This window comes from Nymphalis io, chromosome 28 (genome assembly GCF_905147045.1).
Source record: "Nymphalis io chromosome 28, ilAglIoxx1.1, whole genome shotgun sequence".
Taxonomy (NCBI): domain Eukaryota; kingdom Metazoa; phylum Arthropoda; class Insecta; order Lepidoptera; family Nymphalidae; genus Nymphalis; species Nymphalis io.
This window is the reverse complement of record NC_065915.1, coordinates 3582016-3603777: the sequence shown is the minus strand read 5'-3', so window position 1 is coordinate 3603777 and position 21762 is coordinate 3582016. Positions and strand designations below refer to the sequence as shown.

Genomic DNA, 21762 nt, shown 5'->3' with positions numbered 1-21762 from the left:
TGTTATAATGAAAAGCTGTTTATATACCATCAAGATTTTATTAAATAAAGTTTTATATGATGTTTTCTTAAATTATTTATTTTTCATTTGAGGAGAGACCACTTAAGTTGCTCCTTTGCGGATTGTAGGACCTGAAAAAAATTAAATGTCAAGTTTTTTGTGTTCAAACCTACTATTATAATTATTCCAACTAACATGTATCAATGACGTCATAACCAATAACCTCTCAAGACATTTTCAAAATCATCTAACATAAATATATAATGTTTATATATATTAATATTATGTTTTTTTATTATAATATGATCCAACAGATACATGTAAAGAGTATTAATTTTCTTCAAATGACGCATGTTATCTTATATCCTATTCTACAGAGGATAGGATAGGAATTCAGTTCCATATAAAATGATGATGCTTTTGTTTCAAAATCAACCTGGAGACTCCAACATGTTTGTTTTCCTTGTACTTTCGATTTGTCCGTCCACGCTGGCTTCAATTGCAAATGTAGTAACATTATAGATAAATAAAATAACTTGTATAATAAAATGTAATTTTAAAGAAAAAATAATATATTTTAATATCAACAGGAGTAGTACTTAGAAAATGTATACAACAACATAAAATGTACAATTAAATTTAAAAAATAATATAATATATGTTTTAAAAATTATCATATTGATTAATTAAAAATGTTTAATTAAAATCTTGATTTAAAATTCACATATAGAGAATTCTAGAAGAGAATGATGAGTAAAAAAAAACTGATCTAGTACAAGCGGAAACAATGAAATATCTAATTAGTATATCCTAGTTAGTTCTGTAATTAGCAAAACTATATATAATCTATTCGAATGACAGAAGGCTTAAAGGTAAATAAACAGCTTTAACCTCGAATTGACATGATATCTATGGTCGTTGAATAATCTATGGTATTCTAATCATGGAAATATGTTTTTCATGTCGGCGATGTTGTTATCGCAAGTGAAATGAAAGTCAAGGCAAGAGATATAGTTAAGTGAAATATTATTAATAAAGATAAATTATGTATATTGCAGAGCTTATATGTATATAATCGCATACTCGTCCTCGTCCTGTCATTGGAATAGCATATAAAAATTTGATGATAGTTCTTATAATTACAAATATATTCTGACGTTTTTTTATGATATGTTCTAGGATACTTATAATGATGCATTAATTGCATACATTTCTAAAAATAAAATAAATTATTTACATTTCCATGTTTGCACCATACAAACAAAAAAATAAAATTTAAGGTGATTAATTAGTAGGTTAAGCGTGTTAGGATAAATTAAAAAAATAATACAAAATCCACCCCAACATATAAATACTACTCTGCATATAAATAATAATGTTCAATTAATGTTAGAAAAAAAGGATACAAGTATAAAAAAAAACAAAAACAATTAGCTATGAATATATTCTAAGATTTAACAGCTACAAACTATAATTGTTACGTGTAATGTTGCCATTTTCTTTGTTGAATTTTACTAATTGTTATTCATTAGGTTGTACAGAACCTGAAATGTGGAAGTGGATGTTAAATAAATTTAAAGAATAGCAACATTGTTAATGTTTTTAAAAAAAGTATGAAAATATTAAATAAGTATTGCCAGTTACCAAAATATAGATGTTAGTGATGAGATATAAAAACGTGACAAAAAATAAGATTAAAATATTTATTGGAACAAAAATGAAGTACATACAAAACAATAATACAAAAAATTCATCATTTATCAATAATATGTTTTGTTTAATTATATGTATTATATAACTTATTATTTTTATAATATATTTTAAAACGATTATTATACGATTTATCACAATTTGTTTTTTTTTTATTTGGAAATATCATTTAAAAAAATATACTCTAGCACCAAATGAGTGTAAAAATTATTATACATAAAGTTATTATTAACTGAATTAAATTAATTCATTCATTCATTTGCATATGATCTAGAGCAGTATGTTTTGGGTTGCCAGAAGAAATAAATAAAGGAACGTCAATATTTTATATCATACAGGAAAAAAATAATAATATCGGGGTTTTAATTATGGAAAAAAATTACACTAGAATTAGTTAATTATAAGAAATTTGAATGATATTGTTATGTTATTTTTATAACTCCAGCGGAAGTTTTAACTGTAAATAAATTATAATTACTATCTGGTCTGTTCCTCTATTCCTACTGGTATATATATATATATATATATATATATATATATATACTGGTATATATACTGGTATATATATATATATATATATATATATATACTCACTCATCCTTCAAACCGGAACACAACAATAACAAGTACTGCTGTTTTGCGGTAGAATATCTGATGAGTAAGTGGTACCTACCCAGACGAGCTTGCACAAAGCTCTACCACCAGTAATACGGATGTATATATATATATATATATATATATATATATATATATATATATATATATATATATATACGTGTGTGTAGTTTTAGTAGTATTTGAAATAGTCTATTATATATTTATATACAACTCATTTGAGTTCAGTATCATTTTCTCTATTTGTCAAGAGATTTTGTTGCTTGGTAGCTATTGACTAGCTTTAGCGTTATTAATAATAAAATATATTCGATACAATCAATTTCATGTAAATTCTTCAAATTTTTAATAATTATTATGTTCAAATTTCGACCACTAAACTTTTTATTTATGTCAAAGATCATATTTTATCTGGCAACCCCACACATGACACCAATAACCTTGTCTCTTAGTGATTGATGGTTTTACAGTCTGTTATTTACCAAATACTTTGTTCTACGACTTTTATCTTACTATGGTACCCTGTTCATAAAATATATGGCAATGTTTTTTGTTCACTTTTTTTAGAACGTTTTTTTTTCATAAATCGAATTTAATTAAACGAAACTTAAGCTGTTTACATACACGGTGAGTTTGCGCATACAATGTACATACAAATGCCACATAAGATAGACTTAGCTAGAGCCTAGAACAGCTCGATTCATTACAAGTTCTATAGAAAAATGAATTATTACTAAATAATTAATATATTTATATTATTTATAGAGTTCCAAGTGGCCATTCGTTTTTTAGGTAAGGTTGATATTTGATTGATATTCGAAAGCCAATTTGTTTTACATATTTACTATTATATATAAGCTGAAGAGTTTATTTGTCTGATCGCTTTAATATCAACTACCAATCTGTTTAAAAAAACTAAACTATATAACATCTATGTATTCATTGTATATATTTTAAGAACAGTTAGTAGTCAAACTTACTGATTTTTTTATGTGGAAGAGCTGGGATTCTTAGCACAGGTTAACTCAGTAACTTGTACCCCTCCCCACAGTTTAAGTTAAAGAAATAAACCATCTTCTTATTATTTATTATTATTTGTGATGGTGTGCTCAAAACAATTGTTTTGTTTAATAATTCATATGATATTAATTTCATTCAAAATTAAATATATATTTTAATTGATTGCTCTAAATATTAATCTGCTTTAGCTCTGCGCTATAACAAAAAAGCAATAATTTAAAAAAAAATTGCGTTTCTGTCCTGCCAGTAAATTATAAAAGGAAAAAAAATAAGTAAAGTCATTACATATCATATTTTAACTGCAGTGCTATTTTGTAAGAACTCACTTCATATGTCACTTGTATATCATTTAAATATCATAATTCAATCTCGCATATAACTTTCTGACATTACACAATTCTGCAATGAGTTTTATATGGTATCAAGAAGATCACTCAAGTGTACGCAATTAGTAATTATTGTTTATAAGGGCAGGAGACCTCACAGTATTGATAATAGTTTATTTGTTAGCGCAACCCCAAAATATTATTATTTATTAAACCAAATGCAAATACGTTTTTGTTTTTTTTTTTCCTTTAATAGACAATTCTTTGACTCTGGATTTATAGTATAGTGATTAGTTGTACTTCCTGGTTGTGGGGTCGCTGGTAATTGGTGGTCTGCAGTAATGAGCTGAGCCGAGAAAAGCCGAGAAAGCCGAGATGGCCCTGTGGTAAGAACGCGTGAATCTTAACCGATGATCGTGGGTTCAAACCCGGGCAAGCACCACTGAATTTTCATGTGCTTAATTTGTGATTATAATTCATCTCGTGCTTTACGGTGAAGGAAAACATCGTGAGGAAACCTGCATGTGTCTAATTTCACTGAAATTCTGCCACATGTGAATTCTACCAACCCGCATTGGAGCAGCGTGGTGGAATAAGCTCCAAACCTTCTCCTCAAAAAGAGGAGAGGAGGCCTTTAGCCCAGCAGTGGGACATTCACAGGCTGTTACGGATTACGGAGTAATGAGCTAGTGTACCACATCACCACTCAATTCCTTAATCATTAATTACTTAATATGCGATGCTATTCCTCATAAAAATTATTTTTGAAATACTTTCAAATTTGACTTCTGCTAAGTCATAATAACATTCTACGAGCTTGAGATAGCGATTGAATTTTATAAAAATTAAAATATTGCTTTAAAGTTAGTTGTATAACATGATCAATCAATGCAAATGAATTTAAAACAACCTGTATATTCATTTATATATATATATATATATATATATATATATTTATCACTGTAAAACACTTTTGTTTGTATCTATATACAAACTCAACTAAAAAAATAATATTGAAAAGCAACATAGCGAAGACAGCTTCAATGAAAAAAAAAACTTACTTAATAAATGAACGGCCACTTACTAAAATTATGTAATTTTTCAAAATGGTGGTACAGATTAATAATAAACAATTGTTTGAACAATTGAACTCAATTAAAATACATAATCTATTCTCAAAGCAAGCAATCCTTTAAATTTTATCTACAGTCAACTATTACATATACACAGTATATAATATGTATATAATATATATTATTTCATTAAAATTTGTACAAGCGTAAACAATTAAATATATACTACTATTTCCAGGCTAGTTTATTAATAAAACTATATACAGCCCATTCGAATGAAACAAGTTAAAGTAAATAAACAAGTTTGAAAGGAGAAAGTTTGGCCTTGAATTGATATGATATTAATTATGGATTCGTGAAAAAATGGCGTTTTTAATGTGAACGAAGTTTTTATCCGAATTTCGTAGTAGTGATGTGTTATTAGAAATAAAGGTGTATTAATCGAGACCGGTCTGTAGTTTTGTAGTGCGAAATATTCTATATTCTTCTGAGTTATTAACAATTTGCATGGAATATTTAATATTTAAGCCGAGATGGCCCTGTGGTAAGAACGCGTGAATCTTAACCGATGATCGTGGGTTCAAACCCGGGCAAGCACCACTGAATTTTCATGTGCTTAATTTGTGATTATAATTCATCTCGTGCTTTACGGTGAAGGAAAACATCGTGAGGAAACCTGCATGTGTCTAATTTCACTGAAATTCTGCCACATGTGAATTCTACCAACCCGCATTGGAGCAGCGTGGTGGAATAAGCTCCAAACCTTCTCCTCAAAAAGAGGAGAGGAGGCCTTTAGCCCAGCAGTGGGACATTCACAGGCTGTTACGGTTACGGTATGGAATATTTATATATATTTAGAAAGATTTGTTTATCTTTAGTCCTTATGTCATTGAAATAAAGTAGTAGGGTTTATTTGTTTTTTTTTTTCTTTGTACAGATAATATGAAAAAATTATCATGGACAAAAAATACTTAATGCTATTTTTTATTATACATGTACAAAGCGGATCTATCTCAAAAAGACCAAAAAATTAGCTTCCAGTGAACCTTAGAGTTCTCTGTGGAATTCATTGTATTTAGATTTAAAACATTTAATTTATAATACATAGAAACTATGTACATATGTAATAAATATATATAATCATCAAAATACTAGAAAAATATAGAAATACTTTTTAGTGGGGTGTAAACGACCCTTTTTCTTTGGCAGAAACAGGTTAAGCTAGAATCATAGTGATTTTTATATGTTTTAGTTTAGGTTAAACGATATGTGAACTTGAGAAGTTGATATTGAGTTACCATGACGATTCAAAGCGATTTTATGGATCTACTTATACTTATATAAAGAATATTTTAATTATTTGATCCCGTTGAGCATGGGTCTAGTCAATAATAATAAACTATTTAATCGAATTATTATTATTCAGAGAAGACTAACTATTATTACTATTTGTTTAATTTTAAATGTTTCTTGTAAAATAATTCAAAAGTTAATATTAAATAAGAAACTTGTTAACTACTTTTTTATATTGTTTACAACTTATACAAATTGTTAATGAAACAGAATATTATTTAGAGCTACCAAAATAACTTATTAAAGTGGTCCATTACCTGGACTACTGTTTGCTCTCCCAGCGGTACGTCCTCAGTACGGAGAGCTGCTCGACCAACGATGGATGTTGGATCAGCGTCCAGGATTACTCTGTAATTAATAAATAATATTAAATAGAATTAACATTTTAATCACTGTTTACTTTATCATTTATTATTTTAGTCAACAATCTGCTATGCTTTTTTGTGAAGACTTGATTGGTGTGTGTGTTTTTTTAATTTAATATTTTTATATGTTTACCTGTTTGTCTTCCTAATAACAAATAAGTTTTTTATTAAGCCTGCAATCGCATTGGAGCAGAATAATGGAAAAACTTCAAAAATTTTTACTCAAATGTTGTCCGTTGTCGTGTGACTGAGTATCAATACGAGTTTAGAAAGATGAAATTTGTAGAAAGGAAAATGAGTGTTTTTTTTGTATTAATATGGCGCCTATTAAAATTACAATAACTTTATATACAAGAATTTACATAATAAAACACAAATTACGTAAAGAACTAATAAAACTAATGGCATTACAACACAAGAAAGTAAGATATTGTTTTTTTATAATTTCTATAATTATCTAGAGATGTGCACTTGCTTCTAGAAATCAGGAGGAAGATTATATTATAAGAGATATATATTTATTTTAAGCTCACCCTCCATCACAGATCTCGTCGAAGGCCAGCATCACAGCATCCAAATTGTCCAAGAGCATACGCTTCTCGACGTTCCTCCTTAATAGGATGCTGACGGACTCATAAAGGGCGTTGAGGACTGATTGAAGGATTAGCTGAAATAGATAGTTAAGAGATTGAGCAATATTATAAGGTGCCCCATCAATATTAGTTTCATAAATTATGCAACAGGATAGTTTAGTACTTATGTCTATTATATGGGTTCTTTATATAATTTTTAATGGAGTCAGTTTTTATGTACTAGATATTGATAGGTTAAAAATTACAATTTTATTTTGGGTATTATTTTTAACTGCCTAACCTTTAAGGCCCTAGATCCCAGGTTCAAAAGTGTAATTATTATATTATATAAGGTAGTGTTACAAAAGTCGTTGATACTGTGTGAGTAAATATGAGCAGAGTCGATTTTGAAAAGATAAAATGTGAGTATAAAGAATTCCGAACTATGTTTGTATTTCAACATAGGAAAACATTGCAACACAACCTGCATGAGTCGGATCAAAATCAGCCATATGTACATCTACCGCCCTAAAATACAGAAATGGCAGTAGACAGGCCATATGATGCAAGATAACAGAGGCAAATGGAGTATGGCAATCATTGAATGGTATCCCAAAGACGGTAAAAGGAACTATAATAAATATATAATTGTATATTTATTTATTTGGATCTCCAACAGTTGTACATAACACACATTCAAATCATTTTTACATTAACTTAAAACTAACTATGCACAATCCATTGCAGGAGCACACACCATTCACAAACACAATTACAAAATATACAAATCAAAAATAAAATAAAAACAGAAAATAAAAATATTTAAATAAAGAACAAAAAACAATAACAGAAGCAAAAGGTAGTAACTAATTACATTTTTAAATAAATTAACAGTTTATATTTAAAGAAACATCACATTCTTTCATGAACGACAGAGCCAGTCACAACCAATGTCCAGTGTTACTGTGTTTTTACACAATAATTATATTATAATGAAGATAGTTTAAACATACCTCATTCTCATGGGAGCTTCCCATGACATAGAAGAAGAGATCGACATTATTCTTGTAGACACATGTCAACCCATCCAGCATTATAATTTCAGCATTGGCTCTAAAATATGAATTTATATGAATTAATAAATAGTTTATGCTTATAATATACCTGAATCCGCTGATGGTGAATCTTACTACCTGTGCCCGTAGTACATCATTGCCGTATGAAATATTAACCATTCCATACATTGCCAATGTACCACTGATATTGGCGACTAAATGTTAAGCCTACTGCCTGAAGTGTCACTGGCTTACTCACCCTACCAACGAAAACACAATAATACAGAATATTTAGGTGGTACTGTACCACAATACAGAATATTTAGGTGGTACAGTATGTAATGAGTTAGTGGTACCTCCCTTACGACCAAGTTATGCTTAAAAAGGATATGATGAATGGTGTCATTTATATAATATAAATAATAGCTACCCTTTGTAAGCTTAGTAAATTTACCCTAAGCAGTTTCAGTTAAAAAAAAACAATGCATACGCAACTGATCATCAGCATGACAAATAAATCTCAAAACCGAAAATGCTTTTTATCAAGTTTATTGACAAACTGTTATTTTAGTAAATTTTTATTTACATACATTTACTTTTAGCTGAAATATGTAAAAAATGTATGCTTTGGAGAGCATGTAAACACAGTAGGTTTTTCACCTGAACTTTCTATTTGCATTCACCCAAGTTTCCATTAAAAATGGTTACGGTAGCCAAAATAAGTTATAATATCATGGAATTCTATAATACTGAGTATATTTTACCTGTGTGTCTTATTAAAGAGGTTCTTTTCAAATGCCTTCTGTTCCTTGGCTGTTGGCAGAATATCTTTGTCATAATATTTTGCAAGTAATCTGTTACCGTCATTGTCTAGGATACACATTCCTTTGACTATGTAGAGAGTTGGTTCCTGAAAGTTTAAAAAAGCCTTAATCTAATAATTTTAAAATAAATACAATCCAAGTCTGTTATCATAAAGCTCCTAAAATGTCCCTCTGTAGAGAGGGACCTCTCTACAGAGGGACCCCTCTCCTCAAAAGGTGAAGGTACCTATCAGTCTGCTATTACGCAAGTTGATTTAATTAATTCATTTATTTATAATAATTAAGCATTTACATCAATCGATTTAAAAAAACGGTTTTGCTAACTCAATTCTTTGTAATATGTAAAACAAACCAAAAAACTATTTAATACAAGTAATTATTATCGTAAGACTATTAAATATTTCATATCTAATTTGTCTTTATCATGTCATATTGAATGGGATGGTATTACTTATGTTTTTAATCATTTAACTAATTTAATCGGGTATTTGTATTGAGTGTTTGGTTATTTCATCATTTTATTGTAAATAATATTTTTCATTACAAATGATAATAAACTTACAAATAAAGCTCCATCAATTGTTCCCGTGTGAACCATTTTGTTGTTTTATAAGAGATTGTTTTTTTAAATTACACTGAAATTATTATCAAGCCCGAGTTGACGTGTTTATATATTTGACAGTAATGTAAAGTGACGTACCGCCGACGTGCCAAATGCCAACTACAATCAGAGTGCCCATCACTAGATATATACAGCTACATTATTAAAAATCGAAAAGAAAAAAAAATACAAAAACACTTATATTTATATAATAAAATAACCAGATTAGACATCTTTTGAAATTTATTTACTATCTATTGATAGTTTGTTGTTTATATCAATAAAAATATATAATGTAATATCTATAGAATTAGTAGAACTATTTACTCGGCTTAACTCAGGTTATTTAATAAACTTCTATTGACTACTAATACAAATATAAAGACAAATTTATTTTATTCAGTAAAAAAACCACATTATTTAATAGTATAATAATAAATAAGATTACATACCGATCGAGGGCTTTTATATTCCTCATGAGATTGCGTTATGTAAATTCATCAAACTTTTTTTTTTGTTAAATTGATATAGGTTACGCCATTATCTTTATCAGACTGTCTTACACTACCTCGTTTACTAAAAATGTAGCCGGAGATGGGGCTGTCACTGCAGGCATTTCAATGGTAGCAAAAATATAAGGAGGATATTAAAAGCATCGGCAGCACCGATCACAGAATTTAGGGCAGAATAAGGTTGTGTTTTAGTGCTCCTTACGCTCCACCAAAGTAGCGCAATTTGAGTCTTGACCCTTGATGCTTAAATCGTCCTCATCACCTTATCTAGAAAAGAACATATGGCCTTGATTAGTCTCCAACGCGCAGCCGTTTGGATCTCAAAATATTTTACATAATAATAATAACGATATTATTTTATTTGCATTTTTATTGACATTTATATTTTAGCGTAACATCTGATATTTGAGGCGACTGCTCCTTTCGCCCACGACTGGCGCTGAAAATCACTCAAGATCACTTGAAGTCTAAAATAGACCTTGGTTTTGTATCGGTCATGTGTGATGTGTGCGTAATAAATTATCTTTAAATAATATAATACAATAAAATATATTTTTTATTTAATTAAATAATTTTTTTTTTTTAAATAAAACAAAGATATACACATAAAATCTAAAAATATCCAACACCAATTTGATATTTAGTCGTAACCAATAAATAACAGCACTAATTTTAATTATTTCGCGGCATTTGACACGTTATGGAGGAAGATGGCGGCCGGGAATAGACAACAGACGTTCCTTTTGATGTCAGCGAATCAAATTACAAAAGATGTTTCGACATACATTAGAACTTAGATGCTTCGGTTTAATGGAACGACTATTTTTGTTTACAAAATTGTAAATTTATAGCGACATCACAGCAAATAGTTCTAGCGAGACATTTAAGTTAGTGGTTAGTTTGGAAATGTTAGGCAGTTTGTAGTATGATTTGCTGTCGTAAATATAATTTAAACAAAGAAATCGTAGTGTGTATAATTAGGTATCGAAGAAATAAGAATTATAATTGTATAAGTAGATTTTGACTTTATTGGCTATAGATTAGCAATTTGCAAAAGACCAGCAAATAATGCTCATACAGGAATTTTCTTTTATGAATACTTATAATTTAATTCAATAAATCAGTGTCGACCGCTATCAATATAAAATATATAAAAAAGCTCTTTAAGCTGCGTAGTGGTTGGGTGTGAACTATTTTCTAATTATAACTACAACTTTTACTTGGTAGTGGTACCACCCAATCAGAAGATATTATACTCTAAACGGCAAAGTATTGTTGTATACCAGTTTGAAGGATGTGAGTGAGTCAGCGTAATTACAGGCACAAGGGACATAACATCTTAGTTCCCAAGGTTGGTGACGCATTGGCAATTTACGGTAAGATTAATATTTCTTACAGTGCCAATGTTTATGGGCGTTGATAAAATACATAATAGTATAGTAAATAGGAAAGGAACAGGAATCAATAAAATCAAATCGAAATTTACTTTACTTAAGTAGGTTCTTGCAATTTTTTTGAATTGTCATTTTAAATATTTCTCAAGCATGATTTACTAATGAATTGGTTTCAACTATATGTGGTTGAAATTGTATCACCACAGAAATCGTGTATATCGCGTGTGTGGCATTTTTTTAGTTTTTTATTTATTTTTTGATTGAGTTGTTTCGCTTCGTTATATGCCAATCTTAGTTCCAATATATACCGATCCATATATATTGTATTGATTGTAGTGCGCTGCCACCTACACCTTCATGTGGCCATACGATGCCTGACATCAAAATCAGGCAAAGTGATGTGCGTGCGGAGCTGCAATCACTTGATGTACGGAAAGCTAGCGGTCCCGATGGAATACCAGCCATAGTGCTGAATAAGTGCGCAGCGGAGCTGTCTCCTGTGTTAACGCGCCTGTTCCAACTTTCTCTCTCTTCGGGATGTGTGCCGGAGGCTTGGAGAAGAGCTAATGTGCAAGCGGTTCCCAAAAAAGGGGATCGGTCTGATCCGGCATATTATCGGCCAATAGCTATCACCTCAGTACTTTGTTAAGGTGATGGAACGTATTTTAAACAACCAACTGATCCATTACCTAGAAGATCACTGTCTAATTAATGATCGTCAGTACGGGTTTCGACCAAAAACGGTCCACAGGTGATCTTCTAGCGTACGTAACACACCTCTGTGGTGAAGCTATCGACAAGCATGGAGAATCGTTGGCTGTCAGCCTCGATATCTCCAAGGCTTTCGACAGGGTCTGGCACAGAAGTCTTCTCTCCAAGCTGCCGGCATATGGTCTGCCTGCTCAGCTATGCACCTGGATTGCCAGCTTCCTACACAAGCGTAGCCTTCGTGTTTTAGTTAATGGTTGCGCTTCACAATTCTATGTAGTGAATGCTGGGGTCCCCCAGGGATCTGTGCTATCTCCCACACTCTTTCTTTTGCATATCAATGATATGCTCTCTCTTAGGAACATACATTGCTATGCAGACGATAATACAGCGCATGGTGGATACCACGGACGCGCAGTGGCTGGGCGAGCGGAAATTGAGGAGAGGCGGAAGGATCTTGTCATTGAACTCGATAGGACGTTAGGGCTCATCGCCAAATGGGGCTCTGATAATCTTGTTAAGTTTAATGCCAAGAAAACACAGATATGCGCTCTCACAGCGAAAAAGTCAACATTTTCCCCTCTTCCCTCCCCCTGTGGTACTCCGCTGGTGATGCAAAGCAAAATCGCCATGCTGGGGATTGACGTTCGCTGCGACCTTAGTCCAAGGGATTACATCGAGGCTGTTATAAAAACAGCTTCACGGAAACTCGGAGTTCTGAACAAGGTGCGGCGTTTTTTCACGCCACAACAAAATACAGGTACGGTCTTGCGTGGAATATTGCTCGCACCTTTGGGATGGCTCCGCTAAGTACCTACTGGAGGCCTTGGACCGGTTGCAGCGACGTGCCGTACGCATTATTGGCGACGTAAAGGTCACAAACACCCTTGAACCTTTACAATTGCGCCGTGAGATAGTAGTACTGAGCGCTTTCTATCGACTGTATCACGGCGAGTGCTCTGAGGAATTATTATCTCTAATTCCTGCTTCCCCCTTCCTTCTTAAGTCCACGCGAGCTGGTTCTCGATGTCACCGCCTAACTGTGACATCAATTCCATCGCGAACAAAGAAATTTGGCAACTCCTTTCTTTGTCGCACTTCTAAAAAATGGAATTCTTTACCATCTCACGTGTTCCCCTCCTCTTACAACCCGGGTTCCTTCAAACGAGGCGTGAAGAGGCATCTTGCGGGCCGGCAAGGCGAAGGCGGCTAGTGCAGAACGTTTTTCCCGTCTGTACTGGCCGTCGTCGCGTTTGGACTCTACTACCACTTACCATCAGGTGGAGTAGAGTCATTTGCCCTCCCGGCGAATATATATATATATATATATATATATATATATATATATATATATATATATATATATATATATATATATATATATATATAATTACACGTAATGACTTTAACATCTGGTTTTGTGCCTGAATATTGTCGTCACGGTTTTGTCGTGTCATTGGATTATGAGAGTTGGATAACAGAGAGTGTATAGCCTATTCCCACCACAACAGGAATAAAGCGAAATAAACAACTTTGACACCGATATCAATTGACGCGATATTATTGGTCGAGATCTTGAATAATCTATGATATCCACTATGGATTAGCGCTAAAATGGTCTTCAATGTCAGTGAAGTTGTTATTGGAACTTTGGAAGTAAAATTAAAGTGGAAGTAAGTAGTTAAATGAAATAGTGTTTTATTATATAATAATGGTGTTTTCAATGTCCGCGAAGTTGTAATCGGAATTTCGAAAGTTAAATTTATGTGGTTAAAATTAGTTAAGTGGAATAGTATTGTATTATAAATAAAGGTAAAATAATCAAGAGCTTATAGTGCGTAATACAGCAGAACAATTAGAAAATTGCATGCAATTTGTAAATCTTAGGTTTGTTTAACTTTATTCCTACTTCGATTGGAATATGGTATACTTGTGTTTGCGCACACACTTGTGCACTATAATTATGTGCTCAGTATATTTTGAGAATTGTCACTGGGGTCGTAACTGATCAAGAATATACACGAAAGGTACGGGGAACAGGTCTGGTGAGATTTGATCACTTAAATCGCCACCTATGCTCTTATTGCTTGGAGTTTTTTCCACAATGCTGTGCGAATGCGAATAATAGTTACAAATGGTCTATTTAAAACTATATTATAACTAGCTGTTACTTTCCTCACACTTCGTTAGCCCTGCACTGGTGGTAGAGCTTTGTGCAAGCTCGTCTGAGTAGGTGCCACCCACTCATCAGATATTCTACCGCAAAACAGCAGTACTTGGTATTGTTGTGTTCCGGTTTGAAAGGTGAGTGAGCCAGTGTAATTACAGGCACAAGTGACAGAACATCTTAGTTCCCAAGGTTGGTGACGCATTGGTGATGTAAGCGATGGTTAACATTTCTTACAATGCCAATGTCTATGGGCGTTGGTGACCACTTACCATCAGGTGGCCCATATGTTCGTCCGCCTTCCTATTCCATAAAAAAAATGTAATAATTGTTTTTAAACAATAAAAAAAGAATAACAGATAATAATTAAAAATGCATTTCTTGATTGCTGTAACAGTATGGTTAACATCCTTAATTTCAATATTAATTGATTAATATAATATTTTTCTTGACAACTGGAATTTTTTTCTTTTCTATGTTTTATACAAGTTAAGTGATTTTTATTTGTGCTCTGTAACTAATGTCTATTATTATATATATTTTACCTGTTAACAGTGCCGACCTGTTTTGTGTGCCATATTGAATAAATAAATAATATCTATGTCAGGATATATCCTATGCAACATTAATTACGTTCAGCAGTTTTTGCGTTATTGAATAACAAAAATACAAGCCCGTATTTATAATATTATTGTATCATAAAGATAATTAATTATACTGGTATATAAGTATCCTTTAAAATTTCCTCCTTATTACATTAAATTGATCCTTCCGTCAAACCGTATTGCATTTCACCAACTAATTGCTACTAAAATACCTAAAAGACGCCTAATAATAGAATCTCGTACCGTAACTGCCTTCGTAAACGTTCGGCTAGCAAAAAACGAATTTAACAATTCCTAATATATATTGACCCTTGAAATAACACCAATTTGTGATGAACTGGGCTCATGTTATATTTGACGTTTATTTTGGTGTGATTCATAAATTTCGTTGGACTAGGCTCATTTAAATCATTTTAACGCCAAAACTGACTTTGAAATGATTCCTCGTTTCGATTTATATGTAACGACACGATCTCATAATATAATATATGTAGGTACATTTTTGTTTTAGGAATCTGATAATTTATTTTATAAATCTAAACATAATATGATGCATCTGTTGTAAGTTTTTTATATTTCAATTTAAAAAAAAAACACGAATCAGTTTACTGAGCTTGGAATTACTTTTTTTTTAAATAATCCTATTGACGTACACAAAATGCAGGTATTACGTCAGATAGGTAGGTACACTTGGTTCAAATCACGACTCTGCTTAGATCGAAGTGAAGTTAGCATTGCACCGTCGTCCGAAAATTATATCTCAAATAATTATTGATTAATGGAATGAATATTAATTTATAAGATACTGGTTCGATCAATGGGTATCAGAATATAGCAAATCTAAAAAAAGCCCTTCAATAGCACTTTTTGTTAAACATCTCAACGAGACTAATTGCAGCATTTGGAGACTAATTGCATCCGAAATATTTTGTTCTCTCATTAATTTTTTAAATGGCAACACTATATTGTAAAGAGGTTCTTGTCACGTACGCCACTGACAAATGTCGTGCCACAGATACCATAATAGTTAAAATTAGACGTAATATCGGGAAGAGAAATGTATAAATTATTTCAGTTAAGCTCTTTGATATTTCAAATACTAATATTTGTTACAAAATTGTTGCGGCGATGTTGTGATAAAGATAATATATTATTGCAATGATGTTTTGAAATAATATATACAAGAGTTTCTTGGTCTGTAATATATAGATTCAAATTATATACAGTGGATATGTAGTTTTTTTTAAATAACTTATATACTAGACGATTTTTTCAAATGTATACTAATACTACTTATCAAGACAGTTTTAAATGTAAGGTTTGTCAGGGGAAAGTTTATTATATATTTTTACTTGTATATTTCACCACTCCCATTATCTTAAGCGGTATAGTATATAGGATGAATTTTATATTCGATAATTCTTTGCAAAAAAAATTATAATCATTTATATATATTGTACACTTTTGGTAACATGGAGCTTAAATAAACGTTTGCTCAAAGGTTAGGTTAGGTAAATGATGTTTGGTTATATAAGTTACATTTGTGAAGTTATTAAATAAATAATACTAGGTAGGGCTTTGTGCAAGCCCGTCTGGGTAGGTTCCACCCACTGGTAGGTACCACCCACTCATAAGATATTGTACCGCTAAATAGCTATGCTCAGTATTGCTATGATCCGGTGAAAAGGGTGAGTCGGCCAGTGTAAACAAGCACAAGGGACATAACATCTCAGTTCCCAAGGTTGACGGTATAAGGAATTGTTAATATTTCTTACATCGTCAATGTCTATGGGTGGTGACTACGTAACGTCAGGCCCATTTGACCGTCCGTAAATGACTTATGACAAAATATGATCGTTTGAAAGAAATGCTAAAAAAAAGTTGCCGAGATGGCCCAGTGGTAAGAACGCGTGAATCTTAACCGATAATCGTGGATTCAAACCCGGGCAAGCATCACTGAATTTTCATGTGCTTAATTTATGTTTATAATTCATCTCGTGCATTTCGTTGAAGGAAAACATCGTGAGGAAACCTGCATGTGTCTAATTTCATCGAAATTCTGCCACATGTGTATTTCACCAACCCGCACTGGAGCAGCGTGGTGGAATAAACTCCATACCTTCTCCTCAAAAAGAGGAGAGGAAGCCTTCAGTGTTCAAGTCCCATCAGTGGGACATTCACAGGGCTGTTACGGAGAAAAATGGTATTCAGGTGACAAATATCTCATCCTTTAAATATATCATTTGTAGTATGTTCAGGTTCAACGCATTTGCATTTTTATTTTCTAAGTTAAAATAATAATAAAAAAAAAAATAGTATCTATTGAACACCTCTCAAAATGTAGATAAACCTTAAAAATGTATTATTCATACTTATAATTAGAATAATATATAAAAGTATGTTTTTAATTATCGTTCGAAGAAAATTATTCACAAGTAAATATCTGAGTAGATATAAAATAATAATGCAAGCGAAGCCGCTAGAATCAACTAGTTTATGTTCAATAAATAAATATTTAATTTTTTTTTTGTTTTTTATAGAATAGGAAGGCGGACGAGCATATGGGCCACCTGATGGTAAGTGGTCACCAACGCTCTTAGACATTGGCATTGTAAGAAATGTCAACCATCGCTTTCATATCCAATGCGCCACCAACCTTGGGAACTAAGATTTTATGTCCCTTGTGCCTGTAATTACACTGGCTCACTCACCCTTCAAACCGGAACACAGCAATATCAAGTATTGCTTAATAAATAAATATAAAAAGTTTAATAAATAAAATTGTAGTATCTGTCTGTGATTTCAAAATAACTGCCTCTTGTTAAGTTAATATGTATATTTGCGAGTTATCAAAACCAAAGCAATCGATAAACCAAAGTTGTATGCTACTTTTATTTAGGCTCTATCCATGTTTTGTATTTTTTTCTTTTTGTGGTGTACAATAAACTATAAAGTAAAGTAGAGTAAAGCAACTACTTTTATTTTTATTTTAGACCTTTGCTATCTAATAGCTTAAATATTATACATATATTTCAAATTATGCATAATGTGAGTTAAAATGCATGATGGTAGCTTTTGTAGGATTTTCGTTATAAAGTGAATCCTATGCTGGCGAAGCCGCGGTTTTAACTTGTTTATTGTTAAAAATAGATCTCATAGTCTCGAGAGACTCTTTGAAGACCGGTTCCATTCGAAACATGTATCAATGTATAGTGCCTCAAATCCTTACCATTGTACAATGTCACGGTTCGGAGTTGCTCATCACTTGTTTTTTGGAAGCCGACGACTAAGGTTGAAGCGGAAATATGTCTATATGTTCTGTATATGTATATTGATATTCGTATATAATATTTACTAATGCTCTCATGATAATTAAAAATAAATATAAAAAAAATTTGCCGTGTGGTGACGGCGACGAATATCACCACCCCGTCTCATCCCGTGGGGGGCGTAGAAGTCGACCCGAGGGAATATACACCAGAGAACGGGCAGCAGCGTCTCTCTGAGTACTATGACTAACTTACTGCGATCGCCAACCCGTCTGCCAAGCGTGGCGATTATGGCATATCCCCTCATGATTCGCGCAACTAAACCACGGTCCCTAGTCCCCGGCAGCCCTGCTATTCCTAGCCTTGGTAACAGCTGTGGTAACGGCGGGGCAGGGGGTGCTAAGAATCCCCGGCAGATTTCGTGTTACCAACACCGACGACCTCTGGCCCTGGCAACATATAACACGCGTACACTGCGGACCGACGAGAAGATCATCGAACTGGAGGAAGAATTGAGCAAGTTACACTGGGATATCGTCGGATTATCCGAAGTCCGAAGACAGGGGGAGGATACGATGATCCTGAAATCCGGTAACCTTCTCTATTTCCGAGAGGGCGATCAACTGTCTCAAGGTGGTGTCGGGTTCATAGTCCACAAGTACCTCGTTAACAACGTTGTGAAAATCGAGAGCGTGTCGGCTAGGGTGGCGTACCTTATACTCAGAATCACCAAGCGGTATTCTTTGAAGGTCATACAGGTATACGCGCCGACTTCGACACACTCCGACGATGAGGTTGAGGTCATGTATGAGGATTTATCTAAAGCCATACATACCAACAAGACTCATTTCACTGTTGTAATGGGGGACTTCAACGCGAAGCTGGGCAAACGATTCGGTGATGAGTTAAAGGTGGGACCTCATGGAATTGGAGACCGCAACCCTCGGGGCCAGATGTTGGCCGACTTTATGGAGAAGGAGGGACTCTTTATGATGAACTCCTTTTTCAAGAAGCCAGGTCAGCGTAAATGGACCTGGGTGAGCCCTGATGGGAAAACCAAGAATGAGATAGACTTCATCTTGTCGACGAGAAGACAAATATTTAATGACGTCTCCGTGATCAATGCAGTCAAAACTGGGAGCGATCACAGACTCGTAAGAGGCTCGTTAAATATCAATGTTAAACTCCAGAGGTCCCGACTGATGAAGTCTACGCTCCGACCATCACCTCTTCAAATCCGAAATCCCGAAGCCTTTCAGCTCGAACTCCAAAACCGATTCGATTGCCTAGCAGACTGCGAGGAAGTGGACACATACAACGACAGGCTTGTGGAAACTGTCCGTACGGCTGGGTCTAAGACCTTCAAGACCAGCCGTACAAAAGGAACCAAAAAGATCGCTGCCTCTACCCTACGGCTTATGGAGGAAAGACGGAAAATGATTCTGACGTCCCCAGCTGATGCTGCCGGCTATCGGCTGATCAACAGACAGATTTCAAAGTCTCTAACTCGCGACACTCGCCATTTTAATACAATGCGCATTAAAGAGGCCATCGAGCGGAACAAAGGCTCTAAAGTGTTCGCCAGAGATCTGTCTGTTGGTCAGAGTCAACTGACAAGGCTGAAAACTGAGGATGGCAGAATAGTCACGTCAAGATCTGAGCTGTTGGAAGAGGTTGAGAAGTTCTACGGTCAGCTGTACACGACAGCTCAATCACCTGTCAGTAGTCATGCTGCAGATCCCAGAGCAAGACTAACCCGACACTACACTGAAGATTTTCAGGACGTCAGTCTTTTCGAGATTAGAATGGCTCTCGGACAACTCAAAAACAACAAGGCACCTGGTGATGATGGTATTACAGCCGAGCTTCTGAAGGCGGGTGGTACACCGATCCTCAGGGCTCTTCAGAGACTTTTTAACTCCGTCATTGCCAAAGGTCAAACGCCAAAAGCATGGCACAGAGGTGTGGTGGTACTTTTCTTTAAGAAGGGTGATAAAACCCTTCTGAAGAATTACAGGCCCATCTCACTGCTGAGTCATGTTTACAAGTTGTTACAAGTTTGTGTGAGAGTCATTACGAATCGTCTCGAGCAAAGGCTTGACGACTTCCAGCCACCCGAACAAGCCGGATTCCGGAAAGGCTTTAGCACCATAGACCACATACATACGCTGCGGCAAGTTATACAGAAGACTGAGGAGTATAACCAGCCACTTTGCTTAGCGTTTGTGGACTATGAGAAAGCCTTTGATTCGATCGAAACCTGGGCCGTGCTGAATTCTCTTCAAAGGTGCCAAATTGATTATCGGTATATCAGGGTGTTAAAGTGCTTGTACGAGAACGCCACCATGTCGATCCGACTCCAGGATCAGAACTCAAAACCTATCCAACTGCAGAGAGGTGTAAGACAGGGAGACGTGATATCTCCGAAACTGTTTACCGCTGCATTGGAAGATGTTTTCAAGCTTCTGGACTGGAACGGACTTGGCATCAATATTAACGGCGAGTACATTACTCATCTTCGATTTGCCGATGACATTGTAATTATGGCTGAGACCTTGGAAGACCTCGGCACTATGCTCGATGACCTCAACAGGGTTTCCCAACAAGTGGGTCTAAAAATGAACATGGACAAGACGAAAATCATGTCGAACATCCATGTTGCACCCACTCAAGTCAAGGTTGGAAATTCTGCACTCGAAGTTGTAGACAACTATGTCTACCTAGGTCAGACCATCCAACTAGGTAGGTCCAACTTCGAGAAAGAGGTCAATCGTCGAATTCAACTCGGCTGGGCAGCGTTCGGGAAGCTACACGATATCTTCTCATCCCAAATACCGCAGTGTCTCAAGTCGAAAGTCTTCGACCAGTGTGTGTTGCCAGTGATGACTTATGGATCAGAGACGTGGTCGCTCACAATGGGCCTCATAAGAAGGCTCAAGGTCACTCAAAGGGCAATGGAGAGGGCTATGCTCGGAGTTTCTCTGCGAAATCGAATCAGAAATGATGAAATCCGCAGGCGAACCAAAGTAACCGACATAGCCCGAAGAATTGCTAAATTGAAGTGGCAGTGGGCGGGGCACATTGCTCGCAGAACCGACGGCCGCTGGGGCAGAAAGGTTCTCGAGTGGCGACCACGAACCGGAAGACGCAGCGTGGGCAGGCCCCCTACAAGGTGGACCGACGACTTAGAACGAGTCGCGGGAAGCCGTTGGATGCGGGCAGCGCAAGATCGGCCAACGTGGAAATCCTTGGGGGAGGCCTTTGTCCAGCAGTGGACGTCTTTCGGCTGGTGATGATGATGATGATGAAAAAAATGTATTTGTGCTTGAAAGTTAACTCGTGCTCGGCGGTGAAGGAAAATCATGATGATTCTGCCACATGTATATGCACCAACCTGCATTAAAGCATGTAGTGGACGTCTTTGCCAGCAGTGGGACATAATACGATATTACTTTGTATCCGCATTATAATCATAACAAGAAACTAATTCGTATAATTCATTTATGTAAAATTTAAATTAATGTTATGAATCCGGCTCGAAGGACTAAAAATCAATTGTAGTTTACACTTCCAAAACATCCTAAGCGATAACT

General features: G+C 34.3%; 1 protein-coding gene across 3 annotated transcripts in view; it reads right to left on the bottom strand.

Annotated features, from left to right (window-relative positions):
* Positions 1 to 18: 18 nt before the first annotated feature.
* LOC126779145 (coatomer subunit zeta-1) overlaps positions 19 to 21762 on the bottom strand; it is a 127941-nt gene continuing 106197 nt past the window's right edge. Inside the window, exons 1-6 of one of the 3 annotated variants that reach the window (XM_050503007.1) lie at positions 9476 to 9614; positions 8854 to 8999; positions 8048 to 8147; positions 6996 to 7129; positions 6355 to 6445; positions 19 to 131 (exon numbers count right to left, since the gene is read on the bottom strand). In XM_050503007.1, coding sequence (XP_050358964.1) covers positions 84 to 131; positions 6355 to 6445; positions 6996 to 7129; positions 8048 to 8147; positions 8854 to 8999; positions 9476 to 9511 — 555 coding nt within the window. In that variant the 5' untranslated portion in view covers positions 9512 to 9614 and the 3' untranslated portion in view covers positions 19 to 83. Of the gene's footprint in view, positions 132 to 1427; positions 1545 to 6354; positions 6446 to 6995; positions 7130 to 8047; positions 8148 to 8853; positions 9000 to 9475; positions 9615 to 21762 lie in introns of those variants that run through there. The other 2 variants (XM_050503011.1, XM_050503009.1) reach the window with 2 other exon arrangements.